This window comes from Globicephala melas, chromosome 3 (genome assembly GCF_963455315.2).
Source record: "Globicephala melas chromosome 3, mGloMel1.2, whole genome shotgun sequence".
NCBI lineage: Eukaryota > Metazoa > Chordata > Mammalia > Artiodactyla > Delphinidae > Globicephala > Globicephala melas.
Window position 1 is genome coordinate 168,531,003 of NC_083316.1, and position 21,375 is coordinate 168,552,377.

The 21,375-nt window shown below is 42.4% G+C and overlaps 1 protein-coding gene across 5 annotated transcripts in view; it reads left to right on the forward strand.

Moving 5' to 3' along the window:
* LOC132597144 (zinc finger protein 77-like) overlaps positions 1–16,391 on the forward strand; it is a 58,029-nt gene extending 41,638 nt beyond the window's left edge. For 2 of the 5 annotated variants that reach the window (XM_060297382.2, XM_070045347.1), the window contains exons 2-4: positions 7,715–7,841; positions 9,897–10,077; positions 10,492–16,391. In XM_060297382.2, coding sequence (XP_060153365.2) covers positions 7,715–7,841; positions 9,897–10,077; positions 10,492–11,599 — 1,416 coding nt within the window. In that variant the 3' untranslated portion in view covers positions 11,600–16,391. Of the gene's footprint in view, positions 1–1,374; positions 1,872–7,714; positions 7,842–9,896; positions 10,078–10,491 lie in introns of all 5 variants that reach the window. The other 3 variants (XM_070045346.1, XM_070045349.1, XM_070045348.1) reach the window with 3 other exon arrangements.
* Positions 16,392–21,375: the final 4,984 nt, after the last annotated feature.

The window sequence follows — 21,375 nt, forward strand, 5'->3', positions numbered from 1 at the left end:
TCAGTTTGGGAGGTGTAGCGGGGTCAGGGGCATTTGGGAAGAAGCCTGAGTAAAGTTTAGGTAAAAAAATGGATGTTGAGCTTAAAAATAACAGTTATTTACTAGAAAAAATGGATTTATTTGGGAACAGCAAAAAATTGCAATTCGGGACAGACAAGGTATAGCAAAAGCCATAGGCAAGTCCAACAGACTTATTTATTGGAGAAAAAGGAGGGAGTTGGGAGGGGTTGTATTGATGTAAAGTCCGTGGAGAGATGGAGAATTCAGGTTGATGCTGGTTTCTCATTGGCTAGTTGCTGGGGTAGCCAGTTTCTTGAGAAGATGCAATGTATGTACATCTTTTTCTGTTGGGGCCTGTAATTGTTCATTCTTTCGTGTTTTCAATTTTTCTGTTCGGGGCTGTAATTGACACTTCTTCCTGTAATTGATGTCAAGTGGTTCTGGGTGAGGCTCTCCCTTCTGCACCCACCCCCACTTCTTTTTAGTGCGTTTTCTCGTTTTTAATTTTCACAAGGGCCGTTGAGAACACTTGGTCAACCCTGTGGCATTAAAAAAATTACAAACTTTACAACAAGAGACCTTTATTCAAATGAGTTCCTGCAGGGGGAGAAGGGTCTGTTGCACCAGGCACAGGGGGCTCTGCAAGAAGGGGGACATCTGACCCTAAGATCTGCAAGTGTCTCAAGAGTTGGGCAAAGAGAGTTTTTCTCTTATACAGAGGAATAAACACCACCAGGAGGGACCAGGTGTGATGCTCGGATAGCAGATCCCTGAGGCCAGCCTGTCCTTAGGGGTCTGTCGGCTGGCTGCGGTGAGGCCAGGTCAGGGGGAAGGAGAGGAGCTGAACCAAAGTTTGGCCAACAAACATTTGTTCTGCTTGGTCAGTGTGGTGAACAGTTCCGCTAATCACTGATGAGGTGGAGATGGGGCTTTGAGGGGACTGCATCTGGCCTTGTCCTGGATAAACAGGGGGCCTCCGTGTGAGTCTTATCTGAGTCAGGTGGGGCACGGGGACGGTTTCTTGCAGTCTGCCGTTTTCCAGAAGAACAAAGGGTGGGGGGTCCTTTCACCTTCCATCGAAGTTTCCAGGAGCACAGGGCTCAGGGAGGGTTCAGCATTGTCCCCTGACACCTGTGAGCAGCCTCCTCTGGGTCCAGCTCAGCACTAATAGCTTCCCCTGATCCAGCTTCCGGTTTCAGCAAGTGTAAAATTCTGCATTCTTTTGCCTGGTTTCTTCTCCTTAGTGAGGATAGTAAGAATCTTAGGTCTTTGCCTTTTCCTGACGACTCGTGTTATTCCAGGCTTTTGGGCCTTAACCAGAGATGCCTCTGGGGAGAAGTGTCTCAGTACAGAAAATGTTTTCTCTTCCATTAGAACTGCAGGAAGTGGGACTTCCCTGGTGGTGCAGTGGTTAAGAATCCACCTGCCAATGCAGGGGACACGGGTTCAAGCCCTGGTCTGGGAAGATCCCACATGCCGCGGAGCAACTAAGCCTGTGCGCCACAACTGCTCAGCCCGCGAGCCACAACTACTGAAGCCTGCGCGCCGAGAGTCTGTGTTCCGCAACAAGAGAAGTCACTGCAATGAGAAGCCTGCGCACCGCAATGAAGAGTAGCCCCCGCTCGCTGCAACTAGAGAAAAGCCCACGCGCAGCAATGAAGACCCAACACAGCCAAAAATAAATAAATAAATTTATTTTTTATAAAAAGGAAGAAGATTTCAGGAAATGCAGGCAGTCCCACCCCTTCATGTGAAATGGGTGGAGAGATGGATTAAAAAGAATCATAGAAATTGTAGTGACTCTTCCATGAAGGGTACAGAGTTGTGACGCTGTCTGATCCTGGTCCACTGTTACTACCTGGTCAACAGAGGTTAGTGGAAATTCTGTGGAATGTGACCAGTGCTACTGAGACTTGCTCACTTCTTTTTAAATGAGTTACAGCTTGTCATCATGAGGATATTAGTGAACTGATGCTTGTCTTCTGAAAGTGATGAGCAGTAACCAGTTGCTCAAACCATAAAAATGCCCTAAAATTTCCCTGTCCTGCATTATCCATGAACACAGGAGGAAGCAGTGATCCTGCAGGTTCTCATTTACACGCTGAGACGGGTCTTCGTCTCATGTAAATGATCCACAGGGATCATCATGATGCAGGTGCATCATCTGGGTCGGGGACAAGCTGAGCCTGTGAGGGAGGTGAAGGAAGGTGTCCTGGGGTCTTGCCCCACCCCATCTCCCCCATCCCCCCATTGCAGGTGGCCTACAGACCATAAAACCACCACAGAAGGAGCTGTTGATGGCACGAGCATGGGGCAGGGCATCCAGCTCCAGAAGTGCTGGGGGCGGTTTGTCCTCTGAGGTTGTGCTGCCCTCGGCTGTCTCCCGACTTCGCTTTTGGCCTCATTCAATGAGTTGGTGGATTGAGTGTGATGTGTGCACCCTGAGTAAGTCTGTGAAGGTCAGACGTGGGGAAGGCTCCTTGGGCTCAACTGCTGCTGAGAGGATCGATGAATTAGAGAGTTTCTCTGGGTCAGAACTTCAACTTGAGCGTTTCCTCCTGGGTGAGAATTGAGGCCCAGGGAGGGGGCATTCCTATACTTAGGTGGAGCTCAGTCCTTCCCCCTGCCCTGGGGGTACCCATCCAGCTCGGATGGCTTTGACCGTCTGACTTGGGGTTTCATTGTGCACCGTGGGCAGCAGGCTGCTGACCTGAGTGGCTCACACTTGGCTGCTCTTCCCCTTTGTGTCCTCCTCAATGCAGTGTTCTGCCCTGTGACTCAGTGTGCAAGCATGTAAGACATTTTTATTCCATTACTTGAAAATGTAGGGTTGTTTGGTTTTTATAGATTTCACCAATTTTATATGTATGTGTATGTGTGTGTGTACCGTTTTATCATGTGTACATGTGTATAGCCATCACCACAATCAAGATACAGCACTATTCTATCACTACAAAGATAGTTCCTGCTATCCCTTTATAGTCACACAAACCCCACTTCCTTCTTACTCTCACCCCTAACTTCTGACAGCCACTCATCTGTTCTTCATTTCTATAATTCTTCTAGTAGTTTTTTAAAATTTTATTTGGTTGCACTGGGTCTTAGTTGCAGCAGGCAGGCTCCTTAGTTGTGGCATGCAAACTCTTAGTTGCGGCATGAATGTGGGATCTAGTTCCCTGTCCAGGGATTGAACCCGGGCCCCCAGCATTGGGAGCACGGAGTCCTATCATCTGTGCCACGAGGGAAGTCCCTCTTCTAGTAATTTTCTATTGCATACTTTTTTCCACTCTTTCTGAGACTCCAGTGATACTAATGTTTTATCTTTTGTGTTTGTCCCACAGGTCACTAAGACTCTTTCACTTTTTTTTTGGTCTATTTTCTTTGTTGTTCAGATTGGGTAAATTCTGATGTTCTACCTTCAAGTTGACTGATTCTTTCCTCTGTCATATTCATTCTGTATTGAAACCATCCAGTTTTTTAGTTCAGTTATTGTATTTTTCAGTTCTAAAATATCCATTTGGTTCTTCTTTGTATCTTTTCTTTCTTTGCTGAGACTTTCAATTTTTTATTTGTTTCAGGTGTGTTTGTAATTACTCACTGAAGTATTTTTCAGTGGCTTTAAAATCCTTGTCAGATAATTCCATGTGTGATTTTGATGTTGGTGTCTGTTGATTGTCATTTTTTGTTTGTTTGTTTTATTATTATTTGGCTGCGTCGGGTCATAGTTGTGGCACACGGATCTTCGTTGCGGCACGTGGGCTCTTCCTTGTGGGGCGCAGGCTTATTTGCCCTGCGGCATGTGGGATCTTAGTTCCCCCACCAGGGATCCAACCCTCATCCTCTGCATTGGAAGCCAGATTCTTTACCACTGGACCACCAGGGATGTCCCTTGCATTTCAGTTTTTGTTGCACTTTGCAGATACTGGGTTGTTTGCAAATTGAAGGTGTTGTGCAACACTACATCTCAGCAAGTCTGTGGGTGCCATTTTCAAAAAGTATTTGCTCACTGATGGTCAGCATTTTTTAGCAATAGTGTTTTTGCTAATGTATGTACAAGGTTTTTTAGACATAAGTCTATTGAACACTTAAAAGACTATGTGACTTTTACCTGTACAGGGAAGCAAAAAAATTTGTGTAATTCACTTTATTGCAATATTTCCTTTATTGTGGTGCTCTGGAATTAAACCCACAGAGTTGCCAAGGCCTGCATGTATTATTTCCTGGTAAAATGACGCCATTAGTTTCCTCTATTAATGATTTTAAAACTCAAGCATGTACTGCAGGTCAGCATTAGAGAGATTTCTATGTCTATTATTACCAAGAGATCAGGGTGAGAAATACATTTGGATATTTGAAAAGACTCTCTGAACAGAAACAAGACTTGAAATGTGGTTTTATGATAAACCATTCAGAAGACCTCAGTCATGCAATACTAAAAACACAGAACAGAAGATAAAGAGACACTAAGCTATTGTCTCCAGCATGTGACACGTGACACATGACATATTACGGTATCTTTTGCTCCCATCCTGGTATGTGCAGCAGAGAGAGAGGCTTTAAATGGAAACCAGCACTTCATCTCAAATGCATTGGGCAGATTTGTTTTTTATATTCTCCCATTCCACACACCCTGAAAGCTCTCCTGATGAAGCACTTCTTGACCCAGAGCAACCCAGTGGTGTACACAGATATCTGTTTAGTAAAGAGGAGCAGTTCCCCGTTGAACAGTAGGAAGGAATGACAAGAAGATTATGTAAAAAATTTCCAAGACTGGTATCTCAGTTGCTCTCAAGAAATTTATGCTTCAGTGATAAGGAGATAGACGAGATGAAGACTTAACTAAAGATGAGATTCTATTAATATGGATCCTGTGGGGGAATATTGTTCATCGGTATTTTGCTCCATTGGGATGAGAGTTTGAAAAGCACTTCATATGCCTTAAAAAAAATCATGTTTACTAGAATAAGATCATTTAACTTAATACTATTTATTATTTCCCATATCTGTCCATTTTCAAAGCTCAACAGGCTCCATAAAGTATACTGAAGAGTGACCTGTTCACCTGTTATTAAGGCAGGTGCGTGGAAATAGTGTACTAGAACTACATCTTTCATGAACTGTCAGCTTGCAACATTTTCCCCCCAAGAATGGTATCAAAAATTGTGCTTTATGGAAACCTCCCTCCATACTAGGGAAGACTATGAAAGATTTTGAGCCCAGTTCCTTTTTGAAAAGACAGTCTTTCCTCATCTCCAAGACTGAGCATCGTTCATCATCTTTAGGGCCAGTCGTGTTTAAAGGCAGTTTGGGGAATCACCATTTTCAGCCTGTAGTCTTGAAAGAAAACCAGACTGAATTTTTGTCTCCTGTAGAAATAGAACATCATGTATCAAGTTCCATATCTGGGCACTTGTTGCATCCTTGACAATTGGTTTGTGATATCTCCTCAACCTACTGGATCTCTGAAACGTTTGTAACTTTGTTCCTTAAGCAATTCATATTCTTTTATTTGCCCAAGTTGTGGTGCTTTTGAATAAAATTGCCATTAGATTAAGAAGAACATATTTTTAGCTAGTCTGAATCTATTTTTTTTTTTTTTTTTTTTTTTTTTTTGCGGTACGCGGGACTCTCACTGTTGTGGCCTCTCCCGTTGCAGAGCACAGGCTCCGGACGCGCAGGCTCAGCGGCCATGGCTCACGGGCCCAGCCGCTCCGCGGCATGTGGGATCTTCCCAGACCGGGGCACAAACCCGTGTCCCCTGCATCGGCAGGCGGACTCTCAACCACTGTTCCACCAGGGAAGCCCTGAATCTATTTTTTAAACAGTTTTTATTGAGGTATAATTTATGAACCGTAAGGTTTCCTAGTTTAAACTGTAAAATTCAGAAGTGTTAGAATGTTTACTGTATTGTGCAACCGTCCTCATATTCTAATTTTAGATATTTTTATCACCCAAAAGAACTTGTACCTGCTGGCAGTCACCTCTCATTCCAAGCCTCCACCCGCCCTTCATCTAGGCAGTTTATTAATCTAATTTCTGTCTCTATAGCTTTGTTCATTCTGTACATTTCACATAAATGATATGATACTGCCTGTGGGCTTTTGTGAAACCTGTTAATGTTTTTAAAGTTCATTGATTTTGTGTCGTGGATTACTACTTCATTCCTCTTGTTGCAAATAATATTCCGTTGTGAGATTACTGTGTTTGCTTATCCAAATCAGCTGATAACCTTTTGAGTTGTTTCCACTTTTTGGCTGTTATGAATCATGCTGCTGTAAACATCTGTGTATTACATTTGGGGTTTTAAAAAATATTTATTTATATATTTGGCTGCATCAGGTCTTAGTTGTGGCACGTGGGATCTTCTTCGTTACAGTGCACAGACTTAGTTTCCCTGCGGTGTGTAGGATCTTAGTTCCCCGACCAGGGATCGAGCCTGTGTCCCCTGCACTGGAAGGCGGATTCTTAACCACTGGACCACCAGGAAAGTCCCTGTGTATTAGTTTTTGTGTTGGTGTTTGCTTTCGCCTCTCTTGGGTAGATAGATACCTAGGGTGGAATTGCTGTGTTATATGGTGAAACTGTGTTTATCATTTTGAGGATCTGCTGGACTGTCTTCCAAAGTGGCTTCATTTTACCTTCCCACCAGCAGTGTGTAAGGTTCCAACTTTCCCACATCCTCGCCAGCATCGGTTTGTCTGTCTTATAGCCTTCTTAGTGGGTAGGAAGAGGTATCTGCTTGTAGTTTTCATTTGCATTTCCCTGATGACTAATGTCCCATATTTTCAGGTGTGTGATTAGCAAACCCCAGTTGCAGGCCCGGGTGAGATAGCCTTGCCTTCTTTGTAGCTGATGTAGTGGAATATTTTATCATTTCAATTTTCGGAATATATTTTTAATTAAAATTCTAATTGATAAAGATAGTTTGCTTTATATTTCAAGGGTGTAGAGTCATACCATATTGTCCTAAAAACATTAATTCGGTGATTTTTCTCTGTGTTAAAGTCATCTTTGGCTCTAATGCCATCAGATCCTTCTGTGACTCTTCTTCGTGGGGCATTATTCTTGATTTCTTGATTATTTATCTGAAAGGCCTTGCTGGCTTGACAGATCCCTCAGGAACCTGGCCTCCTCTTACACCACAGGTGTCCCAGGCCCTGGGCCCTGGCCTGCGTCTGTGCCCTCGGTGTCCACCTCATCCTGGCAGGGGGTTCGTATCTCTACCTCTGTCGGATATGAGGGGACTGGCCCAGGCTTTTACATGCTCTTCAGTCTAGGCGAGAGTTGTTCAGATGCAGCGGCCCTGGAAAATCAGTGTTCACGACCTCCTGACAGTCTGCTCCAGTTCTAGGAGGTTCAAGGAAATAACTTATGAGGAGGCCAAGTGTCCATTTCCATGTCGTCTGAATGATGATTTCATTTTCAGTATGTGTCATACCTCACTGTCTGCTCTATCTCAGTAAAAACCGTTCTTTTTCATTATGTGTGCATGAGTGTTTATCAGGTATTGTTGTTACATTTTGTTTCAGTTTCTAGCACTTACCATCACTGAGTAAAATGCATTTGATTGGCTTGTGTGTGTTCATTTCCCACAAGAGTGTAAGCTCAGGAGTCCTAGGAATTGAGTCCGGTTTCCGACTGCCAGCCTCCCCATCCTCCCACACATGGGGGTGAAGAGGGAGCCTTGCTGACACGGAACCTGTGGCTGTTTCAGGACTCGGTGGTCTTTGAGGACGTGGCTGTGAACTTCACCGCAGAGGAGTGGGCTTTGCTGGACCTGGCTCAGAGGAAGCTCTACAGAGACGTGATGCTGGAGACCTTCAGGAACCTGGCCTCCGTGGGTGAGGACGGCTTCCTCCCTGCACTTAGTCTTTAGAGAACAAATATTTCTTACAATGTTCTTTCTTACTGGAACCAAGGAATAGGAATATGTTGAGAAACAGGCAGACGTGGTCCCCACCTTTATAGAACCTACCTAGAGTCAAATAGCTTTTCCATGACTAAATATTTCTATATTGAATTGATTTTTATTGCTCTTGATCAGAATCCTGAGGCTCCCTAATTGTATAAATGTGAGCGTGGTCTCCAGTGTTACTTTGGGGCAGTGAGAGCAGCGTTACGGTTTTCACCCTGTGAAAGTTACACTGTGATCAGTACACATTTGACATGATAATCTTGCTGTAGTTAAACTCACACTCACCCATCCTCAGTGACTTGAGGACCAGAGAATCGGCCGATCTCATGGAGGGCTTGTTGTCCTCCATCCTCTCCCTGAGAAGCTTTTCTCCACGAGCAGGACAGCAACCACGCACCATCTGATCTCCTAGTGGCAGCTGGGTCAGTGGAGATAGGCTTCGTCTAGGGCCTCTGTGCCTGCGATCACCAGGAGGGCACACCTCTTGGGAGGAGCAGGTTCTGTATCAGGGAGAGATATTTGGACATAACTGTTAGAAACATGACTCTGAGAAGGTGACGTTTGTCACTCTGTCTTTGAGAAGGTGACCTGGCTTCCCTGTTGGACTTTTCATCCATCTTTGCCCACTTCAGAAGTCTTTCTGTAGCTCCTCTTACGAAGGGAGCATTTAGGAGTGTGCATTTTGGCCACTTCCTGCCTGCTTTGCTTCTGTGAAGTATCTCTTCTGAAGTATTTCTTAGTGAACAGTCTGCCATTTTGACTCATTTTCCCTATGATGGCTAAAGTTCCAAATAGCTGAGGTCCTCAGAGTTTTTCTTTGTGTGTGTGTTAAGTTTGTTTTGGACCCAATTCCAATGTGTGTGTGGGTGTGTGGGTGTTAATTTTGTTTTGGACCCAATTCTAATGTGTGTTTGTGTGTGTGTGTGCACGCGTGCACATGTGTTAAGGCACCTCACACCAACAAACAATTATTGGACCAGCAGCACATCATAGAATTCAACTCAATCCTGACACCATCTACCCAGTGATAGCCACAGATTCCACAGCTTAAGGTTTCAGTCCTTCAAGACTTACTCCATATTCTCCCACTTCAGATGCCAATCTCAAGTCCAGGCTTTTACCTGTCCTCCTGACCAACTGGCTATAAATCAGAGGTTCCCATGACTCTCTCCTTGGGTTCAACTAATTTATTAGTGTAGCTCAGAGAACTCAGAGAAACATACTACTTACTAGATCACAGGTTCATTTTAAAAGGATATAATTCAGGAACAGCCAGATGTAAGAGATGCATAGGGTAAGATTTTGAAAAGGAGTTTCTGTGCCTCTCCAGGTGCCAGTCTCCCCACATCTCCACGTGTTCATTAACCAGAAGCTCTCTGAACTTTTTTTTCATGCCTTCATTACATAGGCATGGTTGATGAAATCATTGGCCATTGGCAGTGGATTTGATCTCTAGCCCCTCCCCCATCCCCAGAGGTGTTGGGGTGTCTGGGGGTGTGGGTGGGATTGAAAGTTTCATTTAATCACATGGTGTCTCCATTGGCAACGAGCCCCCATACTTCTTTCTAACAATTTTTTTCATTAACATAAACCCAATTGGGATGGAAAGGGTTTTTATGAATAACAAGACACCTATTTCACCTTTCTGATCCTGAAGCGTTTTCTGGAAATGAGCACAAGAGACCACATATTATTCCATTGCTTTTACTGCTCAGGAAATTCCAAGGGTTTTAGGATCCCCGAGCAGGAAACTGTGGATAAGGACCCAATTTATCTGAGAAATATATGTTGGTCATCTGAATGACCAAATATATATATATTTCTGATAAATCACAATATCACACATCTTCTTCCTTCCTTTATAAAATTATTTTGCATTTTTGAATTAGTCTATGGAAAGAAATCTACATGTGGTCTCTTTTTTTTCCTTTATCCCACCATTTCTTTCCCATGGATTTAATTATGTTACCAATTATTGCAGGTTCTTGCTCTCCAGTTAAAACCAGTAGATCAAGTGCTCATTGGGATATTTTGGAGACTGGACTATGCAGTGAAGAGAAAGTAGTAAGATTCACAAGAAATGATTCCAGGTCTTTTTTGGGAGAAAACTGGGCATTTCATAACATGCAAGATCAGCATCTAACTCAGGAGAGGCGTTTGAGGTGAGTAGCACTCCCACAAGGGGAGGGGAATCTCGGCAGAGTATTAGACTCACTTAAAATTAAAGAAAAAGTGTAAACTTAGCTAAACAATTGTCTATTCACAGAATTCTTACAAAACTACTTTTATAAATGTGTTGTAGATATGGAGCTCCTGAAACTTAATTCAGTAGGAAACACTGGTCAGGAAACCTCGTATGTAAAAAACACTGAAAGTTATGGCCCTGCTTGAGCCCTCAGCTGGAGCATTAAACTTGTTACACTTTGTCACAATGCACAGAGTGCTAAAAACATGCCCATTCATTGAAAAGGGCAAATGTGTAGTCAAAATAATAATGAATAACCATCAACAAATCACTAATTAAGAAATCACTTATAATTATTAATCCCTAATACTGTGCTTCCTATTTTGAACAGAAATAATTTGGTGGAGAGTCTCTGTGAAGGTAAAGAAGGTCATCAATGTCTAGAAACCCTGAACCAGATTATAGATTTTACTGTGCATAAGAGTTATTGGACTGGAATTCAGCCCCATCAATGCATTAAGTGTGGAAAAACCTTCAGGGACCATTCTTTCCAGAAGAATCAGCAAAGATCTCACCCTGGACACAAACATTATCCATGTGAAGAATGGGGGCAAGCCTGCAGCTGTATCTCGTGCCTAAGCCCTCCCAGGGAAACAGACACTGTAGAGAAACCCGATAAACATCAGGATGCTGGGAGGGCATCTAAGAGGTGCGTGAAGAGTGACTGTAGTGAACAGTCTTTAGAGTGTAAGAAGTCTGGAAAAGCTCTCACTTGTCCCTCATCTTTTCAGGAACATGAGAGAGGTCATTATGGACAGAAAATCCACATGTGTGAAGTATGTGGAAAATCCTTCAGTTATTATTGCCAACTTGCACGGCATGTGAGAACTCACACTGGAGAGAAACCCTATGAATGTAAAGAATGTGGAAAGGCTTTCACTCGCATCTCACACTTCCGAGAACATGTGAGAATGCATACTGGAGAGAAACCCTATGAATGTAAGCAGTGTGGCAAAGCTTTCAGTTGGTGCACTTACCTTCGAGAACACATGAGAACACACAGTGGAGAAAAACCCTATGAATGTAAGCAGTGCGGCAAAGCCTTCCCCTATCTCAAATCCCTGCAAGGACATGTGAGGATCCACACTGGAGAGAAACCTTATGTGTGTAAGGAATGTGGGAAATCCTACAGTTGTCCCAAATACTTTAGAAAACATGTGAAAACACACAGTGGAGTAAAACCCTATGAATGTACAGAATGTGGGAAAGCATTCATTACTTCCTCATCCCTTCGAGAACATATGAAAACACACAGTGAAGAGAAGCCCTATCAGTGTCAGCAGTGTGGGAAAGCCTTCAGGTATCCCAGATCCCTGCAAGGACACATGCTAACCCACAGTGAAGGGAAGCCATATAAATGTCAGCAGTGTGAAAAAGCCTATAGGTGTCTCATATCCCTTCAAAGACACATGAAGACACACACTGGCGAAAAATTCTGAATAGAAAAACTATGGGAAAGCCTTCATTCTCCCTTAAAATCTTATAAATGGAGCAGTCACAGGAGAGAAACATGAACAGAAAGAATGTTGGGAAACCTTCAGCACTTCACTTATTTTATACTTGAAAACTCAGGGTAGACAAAATTTTTTAATGGAAAGAAATATGAATTTTCCTTTTAAGTGCCTCATCCTGAATAGGGATCCCAGTGTATTAATTTCTAGCTCATGTTAACTGATCTGAACACTTAAGATAATAACCATGCCTCTATGTTCCCATCATCTTTGCTACTTATGTTTTGTTATCTTGGACTTTAAATAGTTATACAGTCATATAATACTTGTCTCAATTCCATTACAATGTCTTTTGAACCCAGAGTGAAAGTCTTTTTGGTTTGTGGTTTTTTTCATGTGCAACATGGTATGAGTTTAGATGAAAAAAATTTGTTTTAATGAATTTATTTATTTTATTTATTTTTGGCTGTGTTGGGCCTTCGTTGCTGCGCGCAGGCTTTCTCTAGTTGCGGTGAGTGGGGGCTACTGTTTGTTACAGTGTGTGGGCTTCTCGTTGTGGTGGCTTCTCATCACACAGCACGTGCTCTAGGCACACGGGCTTCCGCAGCTGTGGCTTGTGAGCTCTAGAGTGCAGGCTCAGTATTTGTGGCGCACAGGCTTAGTTGCTCCACGGCATGTGGGATCTTCCCTGACCAGGGCTCAAACCTGTGTCCCCTGCATTGGCAAGAGAATTCTTAAGCACTACACCACCAGGGAAGCCCCTAGATGAAAATATTTTTGATTCTTACTTTGTCTTATGTTCCTAATATGTGATCATGATGTGAGACCTGTGTTGTTGAAATGTCTTTTCTGGTTCCTGAACAATACTGGAATTTTCTGACTCAGTATTTATGCTCCCCTTAGTTTATATTACTAAAAGGTGTATCTTCCATGTTTGTTACTAGTGGATACCATATTTGTGTTCCTCACAGAAATTAGTAATTGCGGAAGGTCTTGGAAGACCTTCTGTCTCATCTGATTATGTTTATTAATTTGGCCTCTCTTCATTGTCCATGATCTTGGGTAGAAATTGCACACAAAACATTGAGTTAAGAAGAGCAACTTGTTGGTGTGAAGTTGAAAGCTACTATCCAGGTGGTTCTACTGAATTTTGTTGTCAGCTTGGGCAAGATGGGAAGCTATGTATCCCAGAGTCCTTTTGTTAGTGGTTCTGAGTTAAAGTGTAGAGAAGAAAAAGATGCGTGAGGTCCAGGGCTTCCCTAGTGGTGCAGTGGTTAAGAATCCACCTGCCAATGCAGGGAACACGGGTTCAAGCCCTGGTCCAGGAAGATCCCACATGCTGCGGAGCAACTAAGCCCGTGTACCACAACTACTGGGCCTGCGCTCTAGAGCCCGTGAGCCACAACTACTGAGCCCGTGAGCCACAGCTACTGAAGCCTGCACACCTACAGCCCGTGCTCTGCAACAAGAGAAGCCACCGCAATGAGAATCCCCCCCACCACAACGAAGAGTAGCCCCCGCTCGCTGCAACTAGAGAAAGCCTGCATGCAGCAACGAAGACCCAATGCAAACAAAAATAAATAAATTAATTAAAAAAAAAAAAGATGTGTGAGGTCCAGAAAGCAGAAGTGAGGAATCCATGATTCTCGGATCTTTTGTACCATTAGGAGACGGAGATGCATGGCAACCTGGTAGGCCTGAGTTCCAGCACCATTTTCTGACTTCTGGCTCTGCCCATGTGGAACAACCCCCAACCAGACACATGTTTGGCATTTGGGGACAATGAGAAACACAGGTATGGTACGAGGGAAACCCTTTTGAGTTCACTGTCTTTCTCATTGTCTCTGAGGACCATGGGTAAGTTCCTCTTGGTTCAGATCTCCAGTCTCTTCACATTGAGCTTCCCACTCTACTTGGCTTCTCAGTTTGTAATTTTCAGGTGTTTGGAAAATCCCAACCTTTTTTCTGTCCCAAGATCCACATGGGAACTGTTAGTGGCAGCTTGCAGTTCCCCAACCATGTGGAGCCCTGAGTCCACAGTCCCCATTTGTTGAGGTCTGCTGGGTCAGCACTTCCCCTAGTCCAAGTTTCCACAGAAATTGCTGGTGGTGCACACGGGGCCTTTTCTTGGGAAGTCTGCAGTAATTTCTAAGCCCCAGCCCTTGGTTCTGTTCCCAGTTTCCTTACTGGGATCTGCTGGTGGTTTAGTGTATAGTTCCCTATGTATTAGAATTTTCCCCCACAGTCCACATTGGGAACTGCTGATGGCAAGTGCAGTTCTCCATTTGTTAGGAATGAGTCCACAGTGCCCATCTGTGAGGTCTGCTGGTTTAATCCTTTCCCTGTCTCTAGTTCTTTGGTTGCTACTGGTGTCCACAGCTCCATTTCCTTGGTTACCATTGGATGCTGTTAATGTGCACATGAGGTAAAGACTATTTGCTACATGGGAATTTCAGAAGCCATAGCCACAGAAGTTGGGCAAGGGATGCAAAGTTCAATGCTGTTAAAGCACTTGCCACCTAACTCAGACACCCATGTTAGGTTAAGTTGGTTACGAAATGGGTTAGATTGATACTGGGTCACCCTCAAACCTCAAGAAGATCAATTCTCATATAGTGAGGTACAGCGTAATACATCACACATCTTCTAACGCAGCATCATGTCCCTTTTAGTTATCAGATTGTCTCGAGAGACCCAAAAGCTTAGCTAAAAATACAAAACCAGTAATACAGTGGGATCCTTAAAATCTAAAGAATCAAGTGTATCCCCTTCTGGCACACTTGCTTTTTTTTAATATCTAAGAACGGTGGTCCCAGAAGCTGTAGATATTTGTAGTAATGGCAAAATCTTGCTAAGCTTGTTTTGTTTCCTGAGAACTTGGCTTGGTCACTGTCACGTTGGGGGCCCCAAAACATGGCCAGACTGAAATGTGGGTTGCACCTAACCTAAGAGACTAGGGTCCTACATAACTGCTGTCAGCCCCCAGGGGAATTGCAATGCCCATTAGAAGAACCTCTCTAATTGGATAAGATCATTTCAGAGGTGCACTCAGGAGTTCCCAAATGAAACAAACAGAATGGGCTACTTACTTTAACTGGCACCCAGAAGCTCCCAAAAGGCTTCAGAATTCCAAAAATACCTTCATTAAAAGCTTCCTTGCAAAAAGCTAATGAAAAATTAATGATATAAAAGGCAACATAAACCCAACAAGTTAACAGCCTCATATACACCCTCATACCTACCTTGAAAGGAGGATCCCTCCCAGAGTTGATGAGACTCAGAGATTTTCTGGTAAACTGCTGCATTATTCTCTTTAACAGCCTAGGGGAAACTAAAATTAAAATAATTTAAAACCCTAGCCAAATTCTAGTAAAAATCAGAGCTATGCTCTCCACTTTCTACCCCACTCAGAACCTGCAGATGTGATCCTGGAAAAACTGGCAAAATCAGCTAAAGGTGAAAATTCTTATCATAGCACTCCCAAATCTCTGTACTGCCCAGTCAAGAGAGGGAAATAACATTTCACAGCTGTTCCTTTCCAAAATCCATACCAAATGGTTATTGGTCCTTTCTCTCCCAGGGATAGATTTGGTTCCTTGCATGTCTTGTTTTATGTCGTAGGAACTTGGCTGGGGGACTTCCCTTGGTGGCGCAGTGGTTAAGAATCCGCCTGCCAATGAAGGGGACACGGTTCGAGCCCTGGTACGGGAAGACCCCACATGCCGCAGAGCAACTAAACCCGTGCGCCACAACTGCTGAGCCTGCGCTCTAGAGCCCACGAGCCACAGCTACTGAGTCCACATGCCACAGCTACTGAAGCGCACGTGCTTAGGGCCCATGCTCCACAACAAGAGAAGCCACCATAATGAGAAACCCACGCACTGCAACGAAGAGTGGCCCCTGCTCACCACAACTAGAGAAAGCCCACGCACAGCAATGAAAACCCAATGCAGCCAAAAGTAAATAAATAAATAAATAAATAAATAGGAAAAAGAAAAAACTTGGCTGAGCTTTCTGCTTTCCTGGGACATACAAGTTGATGGCGCTTTCTTTGGCTCTTTTGTGAGTGACTCTAGATATCGTGAAGATAATATATTTTGTACCTCTTTGGGGACACTTCTTGAATCCAAGACGTTGTTCATATTGCCAAAAATATTCACTGCTCCTGGCTGAAACCTGACACGACATTTGAAAGGACTTAATAACTTTAAACCAGAAATTTGGCCAGATTAGAAGCTGATATGCAGAGCCTGAAAGAAAAAAATTTCATTAGGCCTTTTACCTTAAGTTAAATGTACCCATAGGGAAAGAAGAACATTCCAGCAAAGGTGGAGAGGTGGAGCAACGCATGATATCATTTACACTACAACCCAATTCTTTGAGGAACTGAGAGCAACTGTACTTATCTTAACAAATAAAAAAAAAAACAGCTGTAGAGGCAATCCAACATCTATTTCTTTTTACCAATCCTAAAACCTTCCCTATTTATCTCAAAAAGCTTTTAAGTTATCGGTCTTAGGAAGCCAGAGTCCTTCTTAGAGGAATTTATATCATTTCCCTGTGCCTTTGAGATAAAAAATGTTAACTCCTAATCTAGGCCGTATGTTTAAAGTACAAACTTCAGGGATGTATTTGTAATGAGAAGTAAAAGGAAAGGGAAAAAGTTATTTTCAACTTAGAAAAACAAGAAACCCTTAAAGTGTCTTCTAAGGTCTCTGTTTGGATCTGTGTGTTTGTGTATGTCTATGAATGTACATTAAAGATACGGTGTTTTTTTTACCTCTGGATGGTATTGACAAAATTAATTTATATTGTAAAAGGAGCTCTATTTAATTGCCTTAAAGAAAATAAGCACTTATATAAATTAAATTCCCAGAACTGTAATGGAAACTAACCAAAATGCTTTTCAGGTTCACGTCATCTGGGAGAATATTCACTAGTGAAGCTAATTTACATTTGTTGGTTTAATTAAAATAGGCATGTCTTTAGAATTATCAGCATTAAATATAAAAATTTTACTTAGAGGGGAGATATGGGAACATATATATATGTATAACTGATTCACTTTGTTATAAAGCAGAAACTAACACACCATTGTAAAGCAATTGTACTCCAATAAAGATGTAAAAAAAAATTTTTAGACGCAAGAGGGAGGGGATATATGTATACATAAGCTGATTGACTTTGTTATACAGCAGCAACTAACACAACAATGTAATGCAATTGTACTCCAATAAAGATGTTAAAAATTTTTTTTACTTAAGTTTACCTAAAGTCAAGTAACTTCAGTTTATCTCTTACAAAATTTGTCAGGAAAAAAAGTAACGATTTAATTAAATTTTCAAAACTAATCGAAACATAATAGTTGAAAACAAACAAATAGATTGCAAGATAAAAAGGTTTTAGGTGAATTTTCCAAAAGACTCCCCAAGTCTTTTGGTAACCTAGAATCTTAAAGTTTTTCTAAGTTAAATGATGATTTAAGTTAAATACATGGAATATCCAGATCATTTCCAAATAAGAAAAAATACTGAAACATTAGTTACTGAGCATAGGTTTATCCACTTTTTGCTTCCTTTTATGGAGGAATTAAAGATATTCCATTGGTAAAAATGAGAAATTTTCTATGAAACAGCACGTTTCTAGAAAGTATAAACAGTTCTTGTAAGTTTGACAATTCTCCAAATGTTAATGTAAAGACAGTTGCTTACTTCTTAGTTCTAACTGTTAAGAATTCTAATTAATACATGTAATTAAAACTACTAAAAATAATTAGGGAAATAATTCTATTTTCGAGGAAAGTAAGATATGTTTTTTGTTTAGAAACAGTATGAGGTATGAGGGAAATGAAAGTGATTTTTGTCTTACGGGACTTCATTGGCGGTCCAGTGGTTAAGACTCCCTGTTTCCACTGCAGGGGGCATGAGTTCCATCTGTGGTGGGGGAACTAAGATCCTGCATGCCGTGTGGCACGGCCAAAAAAAAAAGAAAAACAATTTAAAAAAAGAGAGAAAGTGATTTTGTCCTAAAGTAAAGCTGGTTATTTCCAAGAGAAAGAGAGCAAGGGATAAACTAAAATGGACATAGAAAATTACAGAAAATTTATAAGAATGGAATCGGGGAAAATTTTTGTGTGTGATCGATAAATAAATATAAGAATTTTTAAAATTAGCTTTAATATCAATAGTGTACTTTTGTAAAACTGGGACTTCATTTAAATAACTAAGTTTGCTCAGAACTGTAATAGAGCGCTGCAGTGTGCAGCCCTTAGCCCTAGGCCGTTGCTACGAGCAGTTACCCCCCACCACCCACCACCTCCACCCTGTTACCAGGCAACTGTTACCGGGAGACCATTAACGCGGGAAGGTTAGAGCCACGTTAGAGGTCATGCTCAGCCATTGGTCGGCACAGTGGGCCCCGCCCCAAGCTAGCAGCTGTCAATGAGCAACCAGTGGAGGGGCATCGAGCCAAGGGTCGCCGGAGTGGTGGTCGTCAGGTGGAGAGTGGGGTAAGAGGCAGATCCTGGCCTTCTCCCCGGTGCCCTCCAGCTCACCCGGCCTCGGGTTGGCTGGTGAGCTGGGGGGCCCAGGGAACAGGCTGGGGGTGTGTCCTGCAGGGTTCCAGAGCCCTCACCAGGACCACCCACTGGCCGGGCCCAGGTCCTGAGGGGGCGGTGAACCTCTCCCCCATCCCCGCCTCTGCGACCTCATGGCAATGGTAGTCTGCGTGGGACACAGTCTGTGGGACCTGGCCCCCGCTGTTTGGGTGGCCTGAGGAGCCTGAGGGCCAATTGGGTCATGGGTGCCTTGCTCCCTCAGCGATGACAGCTGGGCAGGGTCTGGGGACCTGGCCCTGAGGGAGCCACCAACCGAGATCTGCCTCCTCTTAGCCAGCACCTGGACCTCAGAGAGTGAAAGTTGTGTCTTGGGACCTTGCCTTTTCTTGTCAGAGCAGAGAGTAACATTTGTTTGGTGGAGGTTTACAGGAATATCGTGACGTGACCGTGACCTGATCTCAAGAGCAAAGGCTCCGACACCAAGAAGTTGGCAACAACTAACTACGCCCCTCCCTCACTTTTCTTATAAAAGGGCTTTGCTGAAAGCTTTCGGGGAGTTTGGGGTTTTTCAGGCATGAGCCACCCATCTCCTTGCATGGCCCTGCAATAAACCTTTCTTTGTTCCAAACTCCAATGTTTTGGTATTGTTTAGCCTCACTGTGCGTTAGGCACACGGACTTGCGTTACGGTAACAGTTCTCCTTGGGCCTATGAATGCTTGAATGGCTACCGCATAGCGGGCAATTCCTCTCACATTATCTAGCTGGGCTGCCACCTGTTTACAAACTTACTGAGACACCTTATTGCTCAACTCCCCTAAATTTACATTGTTAATTTAGAAAAGATTTTCCAGGAGGCGTCGATGTCTCAGGATTTGCTTCCTTTGGCAGGACCCTACTTCCTGGTGAGGAATAAAGGTGAATGACACAATCAGGAACTGCCCCATAACTTCTGAAAGTATGGCAGAATCCACAGCTGCCCAACAAAGAACCTTAGACACTCTGGCCAGAGTTTTTCCTGGTAATAGGATAGGCCTCGGTTATCTTACAGCTGAGCAAGGAGATGTGAATGCTGTGGCCAGCACCACCTGCTATCTGGATTAACACCTGGGAAAGTTGAAACTCAGTTACATGAGCTCACTGAGCAAGCCCCTTGGCTGAAAGAGGTGACTCTTTCGGTGGGGTCTTTCTTTGACTTACTTGATTTTCGATGGTTTGGATCTTGGGGAACATGGCTCTGAAGTGCACTCCGAACATTGGGCATTTTCCTGCTTATAATAATAACAATCATCATCATCATCGTCGTCGTCATCATCTTTCTGGTGCACTGTATTCATTCAAGAGCTTTATTATGTTTTATTTTTTTAATTTTAATTAATTAATTTCTAGTTGTCTGCAGTGAACATGGATTACTTGTAAAATTAGAAAGAAAACAATAAATGTCATTAAAAACAAAAAACCTGGGCATTAACTATCCCGCTACGTCCCCTTCATCCGTACTGCATATATTTTGTTATCTAGGTCTTTAACTAATTGTAGTTATATAAAACTCGTCTCATTTCCATTACAATGTCTTTTGGCCCCAGGGATGATAAATCGGTTTTGATTTGGGGTTTTTTTCTTTTGCAATTTGGTATAGGCTGACGTCCTTTTAGTGCACGTCGCTTTTTTTTTTTTTCCCCTCCCATCCCCGCGCCCAAAATGCACATCGCTTTAAGCCCATTGCAGATACTGGGGTTTTTTTTAATTTTTTTTTTTTTTTTTACAAATTTGTTTGTTAACACCAAAATAGTGGCTGGCAATTGAATCAATACACGAAAATGGTATAGTCCTAGAAGGATAATAATAGATTAATAAAGTGAATGAAGGGCTAAGCGCAGGAAGATTGTAAATATCTTTGAACAAGAGATATTTGATATAAAATGATACATACTCTTTGATTCTATTTACATGCAGTATAAAACAGGGAAAATTATTGTATACTTAGGTGATGAAACTAGAGGGAGAAAGGAAATGACCTTTTATAAGTTTAGGATATTGGTGACTAAGCGGGCAGGTGGCTCTCCTGACAGGTCATCATAACCACTGGGATGTGAGGTGTAGCCGCAGCCTCTCTTTCTTGTCCAGTTTGTGATGTCATGATGTTTATTTTGTCATATTTCTGTCGAGTGTACATTTTGTGCATTTTTCTGCATTGCGTTTTCAAATATAAAATGCTGTGATATCGTCAATATAACTCACCATAGTACCACATTTATAAAAAGCTATCTCAAATAATCTCAATGCATGGATAAAAAGTGTTTTATACTATTTAACATCCATGACAAATTTCTTACTAATTTAAGAATAGATGAGAACTTTCATAATCTTTTGAAAGGCATCTTCAAAATTTTTTTTCATGATAGAAAGTACATATAAGTAGTCAAAGGTCACTTATTCAATAAAATTGCATACCCATCACCCCTTTAGCAGTCTCCTAGATAGCCTAGCTGGTGCCAGGAGAAATAGGTATTTGAATTATAAAGGAAGAAAAAAAGTATCTTGTTGCTGAAACAGTTGTGCATATAGAACCTCAAAACCACATGGGGGTAACCATAAAAACGAAAGTGATTAACAGGTTTTCAGAATGCAAACCATATAAAAATAAACATCAATACCTTTCTAATCGTTACCAAAAAGAAGTTGAGTGTATAACTTAAAAGTTAACATGTCCAAAGGTAAAAATGAAATTATTCAATTATCAAAATAAGTCTAATTAATGAAACATATAGAGAGAACCATATGCAAAACATTTTTAATTATATTGAATGGCATCAAAGCAGACTAAAATAAACGGAATGATGGAAAGGGTTCTAGGAAAGGAGAGAGCCATGTCACCACAATGTCAATATTTCACAAAGAGCTGTATGGTTGGTTTTTTTATATGTATACATTTATTTTATTTATTTATTTTTGGCTGCGTTGGGTTTTTTTAAATATATAAATTTATTTATTTATTTTTGGCTGAGTTGGGTCTTTGTTGCTGTGCGCGGGCTTTCTCTAGTTGCAGTGAGCGTGGACTACTCTTCGTTGCGGTGCGCAAGCTTCTCATTGTGGTGGCTTCTCTTGTTGCGGAGCACGGGCTCTAGGCGCGCGGGCTTCAGTAGTTGTGGCGCACGGGCTTCAGTAGTTGTGGCTCGCGGGCTTAGTTGCTCCGCGGCATGTGGGATC